Here is a 21,716-nt window from a genome sequence, read left to right as displayed (position 1 = left end):
AATTTTGTATAATAATTCAACAATGTGCAATCAATAATTTAATCGTTTTTGTATTATATAAGGTAATAATAATAATAATAATAGTAATAATTATAATAATTATAAAAAAAATCATCAAACAAACATAAAATGTATACTCTTAAAATAATCACGACTACTATTAAAAAAGTCAGATTAAATACCAAACAACTGACTTTATTTTAGTTCACCAAATACTAGTACCGTATTTTAGGTTTAAATTCGAATGGGGGGGGGGGTAACTTTAATATACACAATTATAGGTAAACTAGTAATATTATATATTAAGATTTATCAGTGTGGTTGAGTGTATTTATCTAATAAGAAAAACATGAGATTTTGAGTGAAATGTACAGTCACGGGCATTCACTCTGGCTATGGCACTCAGGCACTCTGATACTTAAATTTAAATAATAAAATGTAAAAAAAATAAAGTTACTTAAGAACCAATTTATTAATTATAGAAATGAAGTTTCAGAGATTAGAATGTCTTCAACTGATGAACGCACAATAATGACATGGCATCTAACTATATTATGTAGTTATTTGTTTAAATTAAATTAAAATTACATTACATTATTTTTCTTTCTACTATCTTTTGTAAAATAATTTATGTACAACACTATGCGACCTTATCCTGTATAATTGTATAAATATATTAATGTATTTAGTTTTCCTTATTCTCTGCAGGATCTATATTTTAATTCTACGTAGTGTATGCCCTTGGCGATTTTTTTTACAAACATTATGTAGGTATGTTATACGCAGTTGTGGCAGTGATGAATTTCCAGAACCGTTGAAAACATTATTTCGTGTATGTTACTTCCTCACCGTTCTGGCCAGGAGTGATAAGTACGCCATAAACCGAAAGACGATGACTAATAAAAATAGTGAAATTATGTCCATGGTGATGTTTGACTGGGGAAAAATAAAAAAAAACGAAACAATAATAGATTAGATGCGTTTAAAACACGGTACACGATAAAAATAGGGTCGTAGCTAAAAATCTCTGGTGATGGCAATAATTATTCACTGTCGGCTGACAACTGCCGCCGTCGGAATAATATGTTTGCATTTAATTCAAAACCAACAATAATCAACAACGTTGTTGTCTGTTTACCTCTAGAAAACTATTCGACTCCAAAACGGCGTGACCGGAACGAGGACACGTCGTGTTCGCTCTGTTGCACTGGATGGTGTCGATGTCTGCCCACTGGTTGACCTGCAGCCCTTCGTTGGCATACTTGAACCACGAGAAGACGCTCAGCCACCGGAAGTAATACGGAATTGATCTTGAAAACAAATATTTATAATATATTATTATACCTAGCGATAACTATTATTATTATTATTATTATATAATATATATATATATATATATCATACGAATGCTGTCATATAATATCATATATTTATATTCGATATAAACGCGTTGTACAAAATAATTAATTATTTATATTTATTATTTTATTGTAATACATGATTTTGCATTATACGTATATATGTGCGTCATAATAATATTACATAGTAATGCACCATGCTTTGTGACTTACCCGACGTTCAAGAAGTAACCGCCAAATAGCAAGAAAGGTATGACGATCGTGGGCCCCACTGAAAGTGCGACCGATATGGAACCACTGGCGCACGATACGAAGTAACCTGAGAAAACCAAAAAAATCATGTGTGTTAGGACAGGCAAGTGTTATTATGTGATTTTATTTTAAGGGCTTCAGAGTCAGCTATGTACTTGTAAATAAAATTCAGGCAATTTTATAGTTACGATACGGGCAAAACGAACAGAGACTATTGTTATAGTTGAACTACAGAGCAGTAGTTGGATTTTAATCATATTTTTTCAAATGAAAAAAACTTAACTCGGGCCGCGTCGGACTCTTATTTTTGAATTAACTATAATTAATAACGTCAGAAAAAATATGTGGTTATTTGGGCTTTTATTATAAATTCTGAAAATTGTGTTTTTTTTTAAATCGAAGTTCAATGTTGGACCTGTGTGAAAGGTCTATGATAATTGATAACACGTTAATGGTCCTGTTAATGAACAAATAAAAAACGTAACATTGGAGATTAGATAATTTATCGTACATGTGTGGCCATTTCTTTATAAACTCGTAAATATTTATCTAACGTTGTTGGTTTGCGCCAAAGGACGAGCTAATTTCATAATCATTACTGTACCGAACAACCAAAAGTATGATAAAAATAGGTGTAAGAAGTACTCGAGTGTCGTCAAAATTGCCGTTTAAAACCCCTTAAAATAAAGACTGCTGTGTGGGCGACGTCCACTGACTGAAACAAATTTGGGAGCGGTAAGGTGTAATACCAACACGTATTTTCGAGTATAATTCGACAAATTCACTTACCGAACGAAACGGCCACCAGACTGACGAGCGTTATGAAAAGGACGGCCGTGAGGAAGTGTATGAACTTCGGGTTTAGACCCACGATGTAATACATGATGGACGTGAACAGTATTGGTATGACCAAGAATATTGGTACCTCGGCAAGGGTTTTGCTCAGGAAGTATACGTCCGTCCGGTACATGCCGTTGTGGTGTTCGCGCATGAACACCGGAAGTTCGGAACAGAATACCTGTGGCAGTGGAAATGATAATTTAATAACATAATATTATAGTAGCATTGTCTGTGGTCTTTAATACTACATTTATGTGTTATGTCATAGATATATGAAACCCTGCCGCCCAGTAACTGGTGCAAGTTTTTCACCATTCAACCATTTATTTGAATACACAGAAACGCTCTTCCTGTATATGCTTATTATAAATTCAACTTTGTACTTGAAACGGTTAGCGCAAAGGTGCAAAGACCTTATTAAGTAATAATAATATAATTACGTTGGTACATTATAATATATTATTATGATTTATGGCTACATAGCCATTAGCAACTTGTAAACGGTATAATGTTTAATTGATCAATATTGATTGATAAACGGTGTGGTTAAAATAAATACATTCATTTGTAAATGGTATAACTATGAATATTTTTTACGGTTACCGTCTCGAGTATGCTATAAGCTAGAGATTCTCAACCAGGGTGCCGCGAAATTATTTGAAATATATTTTTAGTTTCTAGGGCATAGGGTGCCTTCGGATTTTTAGAAAATAACTAAGGGTGTCATGAGTCAAAAAAGGTTGGGAACCTTTGCTATGATATATTATAATATAAAATTAACAATTGATAGTATACATTTTAGTTTCGAACGTTTAGCGTTATCAAATTACTTATGAAATTAATAATATTAAACTTGAAATAAAATATAATAATCTTACACACACACACAATGTATAAATGGATAATAAATAAAAAAAACATAAAAATAACTTAAACAATTGACGATGATTGATTGACAATGTCTGAAACTAGTAGTTATAATTTTTATTTTTATATTGTGATACTCAAGACTGTTAACTTAAAACATTTTTTTTTTTAGTTTTATTGTTTAAAATTAATAATAGTAGGTATATATGAGTAAATATTTAACTGTATTTGTTATTAAATAATATACCAATAACAATTACATAAACTCTGAATTTAGTAGAAATTTCAGCACATAGAACTTTTACTTTTTATGTGTTTTTACTGAATTAAAAAATCTTTGTCGACAAGTAAAAAAACGTTGTACTCAAGTTTTTTGAAGAGTTGCCGTTACTTTAGAGAGGCTTTAACCTTCTCAAGTGCGCGTCATCTCCTGGCTCCTACTTGCACCGCTGTCAAACCTAACCCTACCCACCGGAGTCATGGCGATCACTAGGACCGGTATACTCACGTTAATAACGGCCAACACGTTCTGGAACGTCATGTTAGATATGCACATGAACAGGGCTCCATTAATGTTCATCACTCCGTCTTGGTCCAAGTGTTGGTTGTAGAATATGAAACTTATCAGAGCGGCTACCAACTGAAATTATGAAAACGGTTTGTGGATAAGATCGGATCGGTTACCACCGTATTATTATCGGTTTTTACCATCGTTTGGATGAGCCTGATTTTGGTGAGGGCTGGTTCCTTTTTGATACTGAGCCACGACCGCCAGAAGACCGCCGAAAACTGTTCCAACCACGTCGCTTTGTACGGCGACGAGACGTTCTCCAGACCGGTCGAGCCCCAATAGTCCATTGAGCTCTGGAAAAAGCGGAAATCCGACGTTAACTATAAACATATATAATATAGTTTATTCGAATAAGAGCCGCGGGCGTGTATGGTTCCGATGGTCATATCGTATATTGCAGAAGTCGCCCTCGCGATTGCATCTAAGTCAGTGACCCTAGTGACGAGTTGGGTCCGTAAAATATAATATGATATTAACAAAAATTGAAAACTATACATCGCGGCGGAAAAGGGCCAGCTATCACTATTTTAATATACGAATGTGTTATGTTAGATTCGTTTACACAGAACACTATATAGGAAGCCCACAGTTTTTTAGTGAGATTCCCTTACGAGACGGATAAACGATAAATCATTATCGCAACACTCGCATAAAATAGTAATCATTGAATTATAGTTGGGCACTGTCAGTCTGGTACTCGGGTCTATTAATTATAATAATATGCTCATTTGTATTATACACTTATGCGGTCGAGTTTCATCGATCCACACGCACTCACTTTGCTGGCGGCGAACAACTGTTTTTGGTGTTCGATCATTTCACTCTTGTAGTTTGAGCCCTCATAAGCCTCGCAAACCGTGTCGATGGTGTCGTACGAGCACAGTTCTTGAGACGGTACGATGGCCAACAGTTGAATGAAAAAGTCCGCCGGGTTGTGGTTCTTCGGGCAGCTGACGCCGAGCCTGTACACATGGAATTCACAACAAGATATAATACTCTGTGTACAAAGACGGTTAAGCAAATGATAATCAAAACTCGAATTGGTTAAATCAACACGAGAACGTAGTGCTAACGTTAAAATTTAATCGATTTAATCTAAGCGGAAACAACACACAAAGTATTGACTACACCCAATTAACATAAATTATGAATTATATTTTAAATAATTTAGTCCATGATAATGCTTTGATTTGATATTTTATTATTATTTTTGTATGTTCAACATAAGTTATTAATTATTATTAATTACGGGTTCCGGGATTCCTATAAATCTATCATTATTATAATTGGGGATTTGATTTTACAGTTATTTAAATCTTTTTTTTATTTAAATCTCGAGAAATTGATTATTATGATTTTTGGTAGTATTTTAAATTTTAACCCACCCTTATCACAACGATATATAAAAAAAATATTATATCCCGCTAACTATATAGAATAATAGGTTTAACCAAGTCCGTCATATCTTAATTATTCTTATATCTACACACACCTACCCACCTACACAAATTGTTTCATGGTTTAAAATACAATTGAACCGGATGGAAATAGTTCAGCGCTACTCTAGGCGGTATATGTGTGTATATAATTCAAGTTTCATAAAGGTTGTGTCGTGAAAATTTTAACTTTTTTTTTATTCAGATCCATAACATTGACTGTAAAAAAAACATTTTCGATAAAAATATAGAAATCATTACTCGAGATGTTTAATTTTTTGTAGGGAAGAACTATAAAAAATAAATACAAATACCTATGTATTTTATTGTTTTACTGAGAAAATTGAAATGGCTTATGGTGTTTGTTTTTCTCAGATCTAAAAGTACTTGTCACTGAGAAGTACAAAATGTTTTGGTATTGAAAATGTAAGCAACTTTTAGTAACTAATAATAATATTCTAGGATAAAAATATTTTGGGAGCCATTACTATACAAAATTGCGTTTTTTTCTAATTATGTAACTGGTAAATACCTATAATTATTGTTTTACCGAGAAACGCTAATGAGTTATTTGTTGGTTTAATTTAATTTGAAATCATATAATAATATACATGTAAATTATGTTATAATTTATTACATGATCAAAAAGTATGAAATACATTTTAAAATTAAATGGAAAAAAGCAGTTTTTAGGTACACTGGTTAAATAAAAAATTAACCAACTTTAATTAAGCTTAAAAGTTTAAACAAGTTATCATTTTAATTAGTTTAGTAGTTTTATCTTGATTTTTTTTATATAATTTTGATTATTAATTGAAGTGACCGAAATAATATCAATACACCGAATAGAAATACCTATAGGCTTATCGTTTTGATTATATATTATATAGTTCAATATACTATTGAAAGACGAGGAAGACCAAAATGATGATAGTGAATTCAATTATCACACGTAATCTATATGGGTTACCTCTAGTGGTTTACTTCGTTAGAAATGATATAATTTAAAATGTATCTTATCTATTTGCTGGGGGGAGGGTATTTGGACCTAAGAGTCTATCTATAGTTCAGTAGAGTATCTTGGAGGACCTTTTGATAAGATTCAATGATCGTAAATCACGTATCACGGAGAGGTAGCTAAATCAAGTGACTATTCACTATTTTTTTTTTTTACAATTCTTTTCAACTTCTCACGTGTTACTGTGTTAAGCGTTACAAGAGGCGGATATTACGTTTTGAAAAACTCGATGGCATCGTTGGGAGTGCCCAGGAAAGCTGTACGCCCGCTGGCCAACAACAGTATCTTGTCGAACATGGAGTACACCTCGGACGACGGCTGGTGAATGGTGCAAATGATTGTTTTGCCCTTGGACGCCATCGACTTGAGCACGCTAACCACGTTTTGCGCCATGTACGAATCCAGTCCCGAAGTCGGTTCGTCGCAGAACATCAGCGGAGGGTCTGTCAACACCTGTAGAGAGCATTTAGAAAACAAACGGTGTGTAAAAAAGTTCACACTATCGAGTTTTACAATATCAATATATTATCAAACAGTGTCGTATCCAGGGGAGAGATGTTGAGCTTAAGCCCACCTCGAAATCTTTTACTTCAAATAGTATGTGTATATATATGTTATTAAATTATTTCTCATTTTCTTAGAGAGTTGAATATGAATGGTTAAGCCCCTCTCCTCCGAAAACAAATTCTGAGTACAGCACTGTTATCAAATATTTAACGGTTATCGCGATATATTTATAAATTATACCATATAAATATTTATTTATATATTATGTAATGTATTTATGACATTAATACGCCCTAATCCTAAACATTATGTTTACAAAAGAACGAAAATCGTAATAGTTATATTATAATTTATGTTACACTCTATTAAAGTAAATTTGGTTAAAACCACGACTATAGATATGAATGGTTGCACGACGATGACAATTTTTTGATCGTGCAATGTTCTTATCAAAAACCTTCAGACTGCTAGCGCTTTTAGTGGAACTTGTAGTCAACTGTGTACGCCACTCGCCAGTCGGCTATAAATATTAGATACTAAAGCTTAGACACCCACAAAAAATGTTAAAAATGTTCATTACCTATAACCCCCCCCCAAACATTTCCTATATTTTATTTCTAAATATTCATTTATTATATATCAAATTGAACAATTGTTATTTATACCTTCGTTTAAAACAAGTTGTTTTTCAATATGCCTTTTATAGTTAGGTTTGAAAGCACTTAATTTATGAAATACGATAACTGACTCATATTCTATGTATTCTATATTTCCATTGCAAGTACCAGTTATTTGATAAATGTATTGTTTGAATATTTTGGTAAATAAGTTGAATAACAGAATTTACCATTGTTACATCAATCTATAAAAATAATAATACAACTTTCTAATTTGTACATACAATTTAATTTTAGTAAAAAATAAAATAATTTACTGCCCAACAAGAAACATTGTTTTAAAAAAAAGTTAAAAATATAAGTAAAAATTATGATTTGTTTATAACAAGATGTAGTTAGTTATTTTATATTAATGCAGTGTTATATTTATAATTATATATTACTATATTTAAAACTTAACTAACTTTTATACTTTCCAAAGATTGTGCATAAATCTTTTTTTTTACAAGGAACAGGAATGGCTCTTTTTTTTAAATGAAGTCTTTTCAAACATACATAAATATTGATAATATTATAAAACTATTGTAATTTTAACGACTAATGAAAATTGAAAATTAGTTTACCGTATACTTATTAAACTCTTGACCAGACTCCCATTTACTGATGATATCAGAGTCTTAAAAATGGGTAGCACAAATATGGTAATTTTTTTTAATAGTAAATCCTAACACTTCTTCCCACTTTTTCTTCATATCCTCATTCTGTGGGACTTTAAAAATAGTTTTGGAGATGGTATGAAGTTCTCGCACACAACAATAGTTTGGCATATTTATGTTTGAAAAACAATTTTTGTTTTATTAAAATAAGAAATATACAATTCAAATATGTAGTACTCTATAGTCTATTACTATAGTAATAATAAATCTTAATAATAAAATAACAAAATAAGTCAGAATTTTAATAAATAGTAATGACTGATTAGTGATTATAAATAGTCCACTAAATCATAAATACTCATTTATTTGCGGCAAACAATACCAGTTATCATCAAACAATAATTATGAATAATTTTTTATATATCAATTTTATTTAAAAAAAAAAATAAACGGGATTTGAAAAATAATATGACGGCATGGTACACCACAAATTCCGCTAAAAGCATTAGTAATCTGGAGGTTTTTGATAAGAACATTTAACGCCGTTTTTTTCTGCAACCCACTATATGCCGTCACGCAACCATAGTAACTAAAGCCGTGGTTAAAACAAGTTTTTGTGTTACCTATGTATTAATATAATTAATCAGTCTTACCTCGGATGCAAACGATAAACGTTTCATTTCACCACCAGATAAACCTTTTATTCTGCCGGTCACACCGATGATAGTGTTTTGACATTTGCTCAATGACAGCTGAATTGGGCAAAAATATAAACCGTAATAGTATTATTATAAGTGCAACCAGATAAAAATATAATAATATTAAACTCACCTCTTGTATGACGTCTTCAACTCGAGCCATCCGTTTTTCGTAAGGTATGTGTCTGTCCATTCGCACCATCGCCTGTCATAACAATTAAAATGTAAGACACAGTGCTAAATGTTAGCCATTATAATGTGCAACTCAAATACTAAAGACTATTTTATTATATAGTCAGACTATTTTAGCAACTCGGATACTAATCTCGTGTAAGTAAATCATTGTTATAGTCGAAGAGTATTATTACCCGTTTCAAGTGTCATATTGTATTATAAAGTTATCAAAACAAAAAATTCATATAAATCACTTTTTTGTTGTGCGATTTTCTCAAATAAATTACATACTACTTATTTTAATTATGAAGGGTTCTCTATTGGTTTTAAAAATGAATTTCGTCACTCGTGTCATATCGTTTTATTGTTATTATTATTATACATATTCATGGTTCGTAGTGATTATCTGTCGCGTGGTTAATTATTCTGTGTGTCCGTTTACTCGGAAGCCGGAATTAGTTTTGTTCGGAAGGGAATTAAGAATGTTTGCAAAAAATGTATTGCCTAACCTAACCTAATCCGCAGCAACCAGCAAAAAAACCTCGGGTCGTCGTCGTCGTCGTCGTTGTCGCGTTGGTTATCCGCGGTCGGTGACCTCCACCTCGGTGATATGGTTACGACGAGATTTAATAACCGGATCGGTAAGACTACCACGTGGAAACTATGTCGGATCAGACGTTATCGTGGAAAATATTTTTTATACATTGACAGGTCATCCCTACGCTTAATAAATATATACCTACACTATATAATAATGTGTGGAATCCACTCTACTATTATATGCATGTAGTTACCATAATATGGTTATATGTGGTTGTGGGTACGGTTTGATCCGGGTTCACAGCTACGTCGTGTCATCGTTTATCGTGTGACCGCGTGGCGTTTCGTCTATCAATTTTTTATTGTCTATTGAAATCGTGGTATTCACACTATCCACGATCTACCGGAAAATTTCCAGTTGGGTTGATCCACGACGCGACACGACAGACGACGTAGCTGTGAACTAGGATACACGAAAAAGAAAAACGATTTTATCGATTCGGCATCCGCCCAATCGTTAATTCGATAAATTTCAATATCATTTATTTTATTATTGTTATTATTGAAATAATTGCAAGGACATTCGTCTTATAATTGTGTTTTAAAGTTATTATTACTTAATATATATATATTATCAGTGGTGAGGATCTACATATCCTTAAAATTGCAAATAACCAATTTGGTCATAACTGTAGTTGTTTCGTAGTTGTAACTGTATTCGATCACACTTATAATTAATATACAACGCGTGCCCCATCCGCGTACACAATAGTATATCTGTGGGCGCTACAGGGACGAGTCCTCGCGCAACACTCCCGAACGTTACGCTTAAAACCCTAAAACCCGTATTCCTAGTTTTTCTCACCTGGAATATTAAGTGCTCTCGGACCGTGAGCGTCCCTATGAACAGGTCGTGTTGTTGGACGTACGCGGAGACGGCCGTCAGCAATTTACTGTTGACCGGTATGCCGTTGATGGATCTAACTCCAGATTCCGACACGTTGTTATCGCTCCTAAATGTCAGCGAGTTCAACAAGGTCGTTTTGCCGGCGCCACTGGATCCCATCAGAGCCAACAGTTCGCCTGGTCGCGCCGAACCGCTCACTGCAACCGTCAACATATTATTATAATTAATTTATATGTACAAATAATACAAGTATAATAACAACACAGTATATTATACAGTAAGGACTTGTCGGTTGAAGAATTTATAAATTAAAGAGAACGAAATGTCCCTCCCGAGCACGCGGTATACGCATAATATTATGATTTTTGAGTTCCCACAAGAGTATTATGCCATAAAACCGACGTCATTAGATCCGTGTGTTAGCTGCAGTAAAAAATCAGTCATTACCGCACACGGTGAGTATTGGCCCGCCGGGTATCCCACGTATGGCGTAAACACGGTACCATAAAACAGTAATTGACCGTTAACGATTTTGTAATATTATAATCGTAAAAATAAATAATACTATCGCGAGAGCGCGAAGAAATAAATTCTTACTTGACGCAGAGATAATACTTTTTTGGCAAATGTCGTATGGTATTATAAGTTATCTTATATTATATACGTGTAACTAACCGTTGTTTAATAATTGTTTTTTTTCAGTCTTGTTTTTAAGACTCCCTGAACAGCACGACGTGAGCGAATCGTAAAAGTTTTGACTTTTGCCGTTTTTCGTGTACACGTTCATGTTTGTCCACGTATACGTGATGCTGTGGTTGACTTGTTTATTGGTGCCCGTTCCGTTGGAATGTTCCTGAAAAATACAATATCATTATAATTTATAGTTTGTCCGCGCGTAAGATTAATCTCTGCTTAAAGTAGCTCAAATATGTGGACACAGTCTTACAGGTTGTTATTTTTGATATAACAGTTTTAGTACACACGTGTCTATGTATCCACTGTTCTATGCATTTTGCATGTTTTTCATTACTCTGTCCGTAAAACCATAACCATACCTTTTCTCGAGAAAAAATGAATTCGTGTAAAGATAGAATTAAATATCTACATTTAAAGTCTTTTATAAACGTATAGGTTTTGGTCTATAATCACTATTGTATTGTCCAAAAACCATATAGTGTTATATTGCAGGTGTTCAGGGATAGGAAAGTTCTTTGGACCATACTATTAAGGAAGTGAAATACAAAAAATAATTATCTTATATTATTATATTAATCACGGGTCATAATTATAAATTATGTTTTTGATATTTTATTAAATTGCTTTCAGATCGTAATGTGTTGTACTGTTGTAGTGTGATCAAGATGTACAACATCTACGTCACGCAGTGATGAAAACCGTAAAGTATCAACAATTATAATTATTTATCGGGACACACGATTATACGAAGTTATGTAACCACTGAAAATAATTACAGTAACGAATACTAACGATACTGTTAAATGAACCCGGTGATTTGTCTCCGGAAAGATATTTATTATCATTTTTAGATTAATATTTACATTTCATCAATGGTCAAATACTATTATGATTAAATGTATAATATATATTGTGTATATCTTAAAATGCTCATTTGTAACGATTGATCATTGATATTGACTTTTTTAAATATTATAGATTATAAATCTATATGAAAATATGAAATGGTTCCAATAACTATTTTCAAACATTAAGGTTGAATTTAAAATATTTTCTTTCGTGATAACTTATCTAACTGATAAGTAATAAGCTGTAATATAAGTGAAAAATCAAATTATATCAAATATATATCGTTTACGTTTCATAAATCATAAATAGGTAGTTAGGTAACTTGTCTAAAAATTAAATTTTCAATACCTCTAGTAAATATATATATTATTTAAAATAAATTCATAACACGATCAAAGGGGCTTGAAGCAATTTTTTTTAAGAGGTATGACATTCAACCAATTTTTCATATAACTAATTATTGCATTATAGTGAAATTCATTCGGCTTCTTTATTATTCGACTATTCTACCATTACCTACTGTATTATATTTTAATAATAATACTATAATAGTTAAAAACTTTGATAAGAAATTGAATATTTAACAAATTAAATCTTTAAGAATTCTAACATAATATTAAAAAAAGGAATAAATCGCAAAGCAATTTTTTTTGTTGCCTAATTTGGATTTAGATACTAAATAAAATATTCATAAATTTAATATGGATTTGAATGCTGTTTGTGTTCTAAATCGTAGTATTAAACTATTGCTTATTGACATTGATGACATAAATTCATTAACATATTACATAATATATTATTAATATATAAAATAAGTATGTATACATTTTTAATAGTTTAATTGATTTCATGTTTTTTTTTTCATATTGTTATAGCAAATTTTAAGAGATTGTCAAAAAAACTTAATTCAAGTAAAAAAAAATATGTTAACATTTTTAATCGAATACGTATAAAACAAAAACCGCTTTTTTAATTTTAATATTTAAATTAACTGCCACCATCAACTAACTAAATCTAAATATTTAGAAGTAAATTTTTGTACTACGATGCTCCATGATAATAAATAATATTAATTAAGAAGGGAAATATTTGTATTGCCTTCAGACCAAGGTTAGTTAAATTATTAATTATTAATAAACGGTATTATTATTATTTAAAATGTGTATCTATTAGATTTTAAAAAACATCGTGAATTATTTTATACTGTGACTCAAGACACTTGAACGATAAAATATTATTTTGCAGACTATTCACGTTGACATTTGGGTATCTGTCTTAGAAAATATAGCATCTAACATTAAGATATAACACTTTAATATAATATATTAAATAAAAAATTAAGTCTGTGAAACAAATAATCTTGCACAACAAACGCACATCTAAAACGGGTTTGAAGAAGAATTTATTTCCAGTTACAATTACTTGTACACACAATATTATAATATTATGCTATAACCTTCAAGTATACAATTTTTGTAGTTAAGTACTAAAAACCATCTATTCATTTTTATAATAAGTTTAGGTTTATATAATTATTTTTGTTCGTCAACTGTCAGTCACGCTCACGTAAAAACTTATAACACGACTACGATCTTGATATCTATTATTTATAACATCATTAGAAGCATTTAATTTTTATTTTTTCAACTCACGTTCGTGCATTTAATTCTAATAATTATCAGTTATCAAAGTTATATTTTATTGATCTATACACCTCTATAATAGATCAATGTTTAATTCCATAAAAATATATAATATTTTTATAATATTGTATTGTATATATAAGCATATAGTTGTTTACTTTGAAAATATTATACTTTTTTCAAATACTTGTTTAAAATTTTGAATGTTACACGTTATTATACAGGCTTTAAGTCTTTTCATAGAAATATTTATAATGTATTGTACATGTGTACCTTAAAAACGTGTAGTACACGTCGTACATACTATTTGAAGGAACCCGATTTTATTAATTAAAAATAAAATAATACGCTCTAAAGATAAGACAATTTTACCATTTTAATTACTATTATATTATTATACAGCGTGTCTCACGAAGAATTAATTGTTTTAACATACTTACATGCTTTTATAAAATTATATATATTATAATATTATATAGATTATAGGTACTTCTTAATTTTTAGTTTAGTTGTACAAGCAGAGGTAAACTCATTAAACCATTAACCTGCATTAATCTCGAATATAAAACAATAATGTTTAGCAAACATTTTTGAGGTATTTAGGGTAATATTTATTATTGTTTTTTAAATTAAAACAAAATAACATGTCCTTAAATCTATTGTATAATATTCCGCTATTTCACCCATAATGTTTAACGACATTAATCGATAGGATAAATCAGATATTGATTATATTTTTCTAGCGAAGATATTGATTATTCTGGTGTATACGAATTCTTGCAGTTGGTTGTGCAATCAAATAGACAGTATTTTTACACGTGGTTTTTCTGCAGATGTGCAACTGTTGTAAAATTTAATCACTATTATAGGATATATAGTTAAGAACTTTTAATTTTTTTTTTATACACATACATAGATAAATTTGACCGCAGTTTTTATAGTTGAATCATGATTGTTTGGTCAGGTTGAATCAAAATCTTGTTTGGGACGTAAGGAATCTATTACTTTTTATTTTGTATACTGTAGGGTTATTGATTTTTATCGACATAATTATTACATGCATTGTCTAGTATTTTAGTTGAGTTTCTTCTACTATTCCGAATACTATTTTATTTTATAAAACTGTAATTTAAAAATTAAAATGCCTATCATAACAGTTCATAGTGCCATTATAATAGTATTGATAGTATAAATTTATTAGGTATATATTGACTTATTGCTTCGTTTTTATTAAAGAATCGACAGTGATATGAAAGCGAAAAAATTAGCCAAAACAATAAAAAGAGTAATATAATTAAATTTTAAAAATTCATTAAATTACTGTATTTACTATATTAGTTATATTTTTGTTTATTTGTGTGTGTTTATTAGAGATTTAAGTTCCTACCACAATGGCTGGTAATCGTCAAAGGTTAGAAAATTATGTCAACGAATTTAAAGTGAAAATAATAAATTGCAGTGTTTTTTGTCGCATTAAAATATTTTTATTTTTATAAAGTTTAAAAATATTTGAACAAAATAATAATATAATACATACATAAATATATTTAATATCCCCATGGTACTTAGTTAGTTAATGTTATACGAACGTTCCAGAATTTATAATTTGATAGTAAACATATTTATGATTTTTAAAAATAGTTTTATGGCGTGTTATAATAGTATTATAAATTTAAATGTGTTACAATAAACCAATAAATCGGGTCAATTAAAAGGCAAATTGTTATCTATATAATACTACATTATAATAAATATAATTGATCTATATAATTGATTTTATACATTATAAAAGACAATGCGTGTTTGGATATGATTTATAGTCTCAAAAATCTACTTTACTGATTTCGACAATTTCGGAGGTTGTTCTTATAAATTCCATTAGGATGATTTAAAGAGTAATTTGAACCACGTCCGATGGCACTGAACAAATAACAAATCATTTTTTTGTTTATTATATGCCACATAAAATATACATTTTTTTCCAGGTGAAGTCAATGGGACTTTTTCTATACAATTAGTGTTTATATATAAAGATAGAAAAATAATAATATATACTTAGATAATTCATAGACATATGTATCATTTTATGTGTATGTGAAGTTTGCAGTGACAGACGTTAGTTACGTCTATTATAAAGTACGGAATAAAGTTTTCATTAGAAAATATAATTGATTTATTGTTGAGTTGGTGAGACGACAATTACATGAAATATTACTTCATAAATTAATATTAATTTTTTTCTTGCGATATCGTTTTCCGGCTATATAGTAACGTATTCGGATGTGCTCCGTATAGTGTTATCAAAGGTGTCAACAGTGTACCGAACGATTATTATATTTATCTTTTTACTGAATGGCGTGCGTCATGTAATGATCTATATTATTATATTGATTTCTTAGAAATAATAGCTTCTGTTCATTACCAGACTTGCTGATTTCGTCAAGTTCATTAAATAAAACCCACATTTCCAACTATTTCTGTTTTAGCGAAATCATCTCGGTAGACTATAAATGGTTTATAATAATATTTAAGCAATGTTATATAATGCTAAGCAAATCTAAATCAACGTTGGTATAGAATTTGATTCTTAGTTGTTTACTAAACGAGTTCATATATGTATTAAATAACCCAAGAAAGATCCAACATGTTTTTTTTTTATCGAATAGAATGATTAACATATAAATATGGTATAATGTGCTGCACCAAATAATGGTCGATTTATTGAAATTATTTTGTAAGGAATAAAATGAGATTATTTCGTATTATTATTTACCAATTATTACTTATATATTGACTTTAAAATAGTTTTAATCCTCTAATAATTCATCATTTTCACAAATTTCGTCGTAACTTCAAACTCATTCAAAGCTTATAACAAAAACTTTACCAATGTATTTTCAATATATTAAATATATTTATAAAAAATGTTAACTGTATGTTAATATTAAATAAATATTTAAATTATGTGGAATAATTAAATTTAAAATTTTAAAATGTAATAATTTTTGAATAATACGAGTAATTAACAATCAAATCATAATTGTACGTGATTATAATATCCAATTCTACATAATTAGAACTTAATACACTCATAGCGAATTTATATAGCCTTATTATACGTTATACTTTGCATTTTAATTTCAGTAAAAATAACTTATGATAAAACATGTAATAAATGTTCAAGATTTTTGGTCGAGCTTATAAATTGTAATAAATATTTATAGAAAAAAAGTTGACAATTTTATAAAGGGCCAATATAATTTGAAAACTATAACATGGCGAAAAGAAAATGTGACTATAAATATTTGTTGAATATTTTAACTTTTAAGTGTCTCGAGCTATTCGTTTTCGAATTACAATAAAATATCAAAATTGATTTTGTAAAAAATTGGTATTCCGAAAATATTCACGTTTTTAAGTAATTATTTTTTTAGACGATAAAAAAAAAAATAATGGAGAATTGTTTACTAAGTTAATTTTTTCAAAGTAATAACTACATTCAATTAACCGTCAGAAATTACTCTTGTCTAAATCTGTAATAAATTAATCTCTCCTCTCAGAATTCAAAAAAATAAACTTATTTTCAACTGTATACTGGCTGTGCTGCATATTATTATATTAACTATAAGCGTTTATACTTGACTTTTTTGTTTATTAGCTATTCAATTATAACGTAACTAACTCGAGGTAATATTTTTTATTAATTTGTTCACGTGCTTTTAGAACCGTAACGACAACGTTAACTTCTTTGCGGGAGTGCCGTCGCTATTTGAGAAAATAAGTAACAGTAACACTCGCCGTATTATTCAATCAATAAATAAAAACATGAAATTACGTGATCGTGGAAACCATAATAAGTATTAGTGGCCCTTCGCCTGTAAACAAATACTGCACGATGTATCTCAACATTATAATGGTCTGCTCGAACGATCGCCACCACAAAAGGGAAATAATGTACGTCAAGCTATATGCCTCATTTTAAAGTATCAATTAACATCGGATCAGAAATGTCAAATGATGGGAATTCATAACTAACACACCTTCGTATTGGATTACCATGAACGCATTTTTGTCAAGCACTTGGCATGTATTATTATCATGTGTGCGATTATTACGATTGAAGTGTGAAGACTTGAATCGGATTTTACTATTCTATAATAATCAATGCTTGAATGAATACGAATTTAATATGTATTAGTCAATTATTATGTGAATATGTTATTTAGAAATTATCATTTATCTAACGTATTTCCGTCAACACGTAGTAAACACATACAATTAAAATTGTTCAAAGTGCATTGTACTTGTTTCAATGAAGGTGCATCTGATATTGATAATATTAGAAAACATAAAATAGTTTTTAAGAAAATTCGAAAATGTAATCTAAATAATTTGAAAATGTCACTGTGTAACGTTAAGGAAAAGTTTCAAGAATAATATTTATTAATTAATAATTTTAGGTACTTATATCGTTTTCAAAATTGTCTAATTTTGTAAAAAAAAATCTAATTATTTATAAAAAAAAGTTGTAACTATGTAGGTACTTTCAATATTTTTTGATTAAGGATGAAGAATAACTGCTATGAAAGTCGTTGTATTAGATTTACAACTTATATTTTGTTACCCATTAAAAAAAAAATGTAAATATAAATATTTAATAAAAAAAATTGTTTATGGTTATTTGTTTACCTATTGGTTGTTAACCCGAACACAACGATAAAAATCAACTCAATTTTTTTAAAAACCGGTTTTGCGTAAATATTTGAGTGGATTGTTTTAAAAAATACTGTACATTTTTATTTTCGATTTCTCTCCCCCAAGAAATCATAAACTTGATTTTAAACCAGAAACCTCCTTAAAAGTATGTTTGCTACTATAAAAAGAGTCCTAGGACACACACAAAAAAAAACCATATCGTTTAATCAATACATTTATCGTTCATCCGCTTAGAATCTATAATATAATAATTATACAATTTCAATTCTGCGAATGTGCAAATTTCATCTCATCGTATACTGTAGAAATCGACGACTAGGCAGATTTATTTATATACTATGCGTTGAAATGTATTATTGCACACTCACATACAAGAGTACTTTCATTTGTTTATGTTTATATTGTGATAAATCATGCATTTGATTACCCGTGTAGGCTATTGCAGTATTGAATTAACAGTGAACTTATCTGTTTAGTTGTGAAAACTGAAAAGTGTGTTAATTATATAAATAATATATTAATTTACGCATTTAAGAACTAAAAACGACAGCAACAAATGCATCATACAAAATTATCATATCCTTTTATAGGTATATAAGTACATAAAATTATATATATATATATATATCATAACTGACATAACTTATAATTATTATATTAGGCATACACGCCGCGGTACGTGCAATTAATATATATTATATTTACTCGATTATTTATTAGTATTATAAGTTGATAAAGTAAGTAGATTATTATTATTTTAATAGATTATAATAACGTATATAACCGGTAGATAGAAGTACATTGCTCAACACGATAACACATATGTAAATTAGTCATTTTGAATTTTAATTCAAGAATATATGCTTCTTGCGTTATGCAACTATAGTTAATAGGTACAATTCTATTAGATTTCCAAAGAAATTATTGATTTCAATTATTAACCTTCAAGCGAAACTAAATAGTAACTATAGATATTGTAATAATATTATATAATCACATTATATTTATAGAGATTTAAGAATAATTTTTAAACTATGAAAGAAATTGAATAAGCAAGATAAATAAAACAAAAGCATAATTACTATCACCAAACAATATTGTCTTGTTTAACGCTATTATGGTTCCAAAGGTTCCAAAGAGACTATTAAATCATTAATCATTAATATTAATTGCAAAAGACGGTCGATGCTTGGAAAAAAGTCATTTTTCAAATGTCTCAGTAGTTTTCGTTAGTGTAAGTTTAACGGTGTACTAAGCTACTTAACCGGTAATAGAGTCAATATAATATATTCTACTATGTAAAAATAAATTGAAAACAAGTTCAGTTTTAACTGAAATTTGTTCGAAAATGATATCGAATGTGATTAATCTTCACTTTAAAATTTACAATAATAATCAGTACATTATTATCTTCCTTCAAATTGAATAATACCCGTGTAACCTATGTATCGAGCATGGTCTCAGTGTTATGCAGTTTGGTGATAGGTACTTATTACTGATTATGGATTCTCAATTTTGCCGACCCAAGTGTATATTTTGATAAGATCAAATTTTGAATTATAGCTTTTTGATCAGCGAAATATTTTCTTCTGATGTAATAACAACGTACAAGGAGGTAAATAATAATGTAATTTACGTTCGTGCTCATTTGAATTAAATAAAATCTGACTGTTTTAATGATTTACTCACTGATATAAAAATGGTGATATACTTGAATTAATCATCAGTTATCAGCCATGACTATTTCCAATATTTGACCCTATAATTAGATTCTTCTGTAATGTAGTTATTGGTTGAGATAACCTCTTCTGGTTTCCAAACTATATGATTAGCTACGCTTAGGTAAAAATTAAAACGTTGTATTATATAGACCGTGAATAATATGATAGTAAATAGGTCATTTAAATTCAACCCGAAAGAACGTAATATTTTACTGTCCAAATTAAATAAAAGTATATACTTTCTATGGTTCAAAGGCTGGAATTATAGAACTTTTAAGAGTTTTAATTTCAAATTTCATAAATCAAGTAAGTATAATAAGTCTAAGTATTTATTTAAATTCCGATAGTAAAGATCATAATGAGATCTATTTGTTATTGTATTAATAATCGTTAGAAATTGTCATGTCAAAAAAAAAAAATCGAATAATCGAAGATATTATGATTGTACCACATTAACGAAATCAAAAAGTATAATATACTTGTTGGCGAGTTGGGGGTATAGGTACTATTTTCCTGTGGCGCCAACTACCAGTCCGCACATAGTCGGCGGACTAGGCGCCGTGTTGTTCCACTGGCGTTGTAGGAAAACGTGAATAGAAGAGTGTATTGACTATGTATAGACCAAGTAATCCTGTGTAGGTTGCGTATAGATTCCCCTTCTTTTCTCATCTATGAATTTTGAAGTTCCTTCTCGCGGGAAGGATTACATGTTGGGATTTTTCCCTCGTTAAATATAATATAATAATAATTACATAATAATATCATATATTGATTGTAGCGTTCTCGTATATTCGTAAGTAATCTTCAATGTGTATTGTTAATTTTTTTCATTTAATCCAAACAAAAATACTAATAAGGAGACACCGTGCACTATACCGTGACAAGGTTTTATAGTTTATACAATTGAGTGTAAGCAATCGTCAAAAATATAAGGATATAATGATTCGAGCACCAATCTGTACAAACATTTGATTTTTACCAACAACAATAAAAATGTACCTACCGCAAAAAAACGTCTTTACTACTATACTGCAAAGTAAAATCACGTGTTTATCAGCACAGAAATCATTTGCCCACTTTTAGGTGATTTAGATATACAGATATACTATATAGGTACATATGATTTTACGAACGTTTAACTGTATTATAGTACATTTATCATATTCATGATACAAGTGTATATGCATTATATGCATATTATATGATGTTAATAGAGGTCGACAACGTCACTCAAACCTTTTAGATCTTCGAAATGGTCACGTAGGTACGTAAAATAAAATTACAGACATTTTTTTTTTTTTTTGGGGGGGGGGCTTTGTGCGGTATATTAATTTAATAGATCGGGATAGAGTAGTTGTATAGAGTGACATTGCTGCATCGAATTATCGTACCAGACGCATCCACTCAGAATCTAGATGCTATCGAACGCACGCCCGTTTCGTATTTTTTTAAGAGACAACAAGTTATTTTATATGTACACAAGTCAAGAGGATCGTATTCAATTGTAAAGTGTGCAAGTACTCACCAGACTCCGGTAACGGGTGACATTTTTTTCTTTTTCTGGTCGGGAATTGTCGGCGTTGCTGTTGCCCAACAACGGTTTCTTCTCGTCTTTGGGGCCCATGGCGAAGACGCACGGTCGGAAAGCGC

General features: G+C 29.7%; 1 protein-coding gene across 1 annotated transcript; it reads right to left on the bottom strand.

The window, feature by feature from the left end:
• Nucleotides 1-49: 49 nt before the first annotated feature.
• Nucleotides 50-21,690, bottom strand: LOC113554999 (protein white). The gene is made up of 13 exons (XM_026959241.1): nt 21,592-21,690; nt 11,117-11,294; nt 10,400-10,638; nt 8,954-9,025; nt 8,776-8,874; nt 6,557-6,795; nt 4,667-4,850; nt 4,026-4,181; nt 3,826-3,957; nt 2,400-2,628; nt 1,572-1,677; nt 1,139-1,310; nt 50-936 (listed from the first exon to the last, which is right to left on the bottom strand). The coding sequence occupies exons 1-13, from the start codon at nt 21,688-21,690 to the stop codon at nt 838-840; spliced, it is 2,004 nt and encodes a 667-aa protein (XP_026815042.1). The 3' UTR covers nt 50-837.
• Nucleotides 21,691-21,716: the final 26 nt, after the last annotated feature.

This window comes from Rhopalosiphum maidis, chromosome 2, assembly GCF_003676215.2.
Source record: "Rhopalosiphum maidis isolate BTI-1 chromosome 2, ASM367621v3, whole genome shotgun sequence".
In the NCBI taxonomy this organism is placed as follows: domain Eukaryota; kingdom Metazoa; phylum Arthropoda; class Insecta; order Hemiptera; family Aphididae; genus Rhopalosiphum; species Rhopalosiphum maidis.
Note: the sequence above shows the minus strand (reverse complement) of the source record. Positions and strands in the feature narration are given on the sequence as shown.

What these genes read in the sequence shown, in the direction of transcription:
- LOC113554999 (XM_026959241.1), bottom strand. Translation starts at nt 21,690, where the DNA reads ATGGGCCCCAAAGACGAGAAGAAACCGTTGTTGGGCAACAGCAACGCC. An exon ending in GTTTATCGTTTGCATCCGAG is followed by an intron (nt 6,796 to 8,775) that starts GTAAGACTGATT and finishes TGCTCTCTACAG; the next exon opens with GTGTTGACAGACCCTCCGCT. An exon ending in GGTTACTTCTTGAACGTCGG is followed by an intron (nt 1,311 to 1,571) that starts GTAAGTCACAAA and finishes TTTGTTTTCAAG; the next exon opens with ATCAATTCCGTATTACTTCC.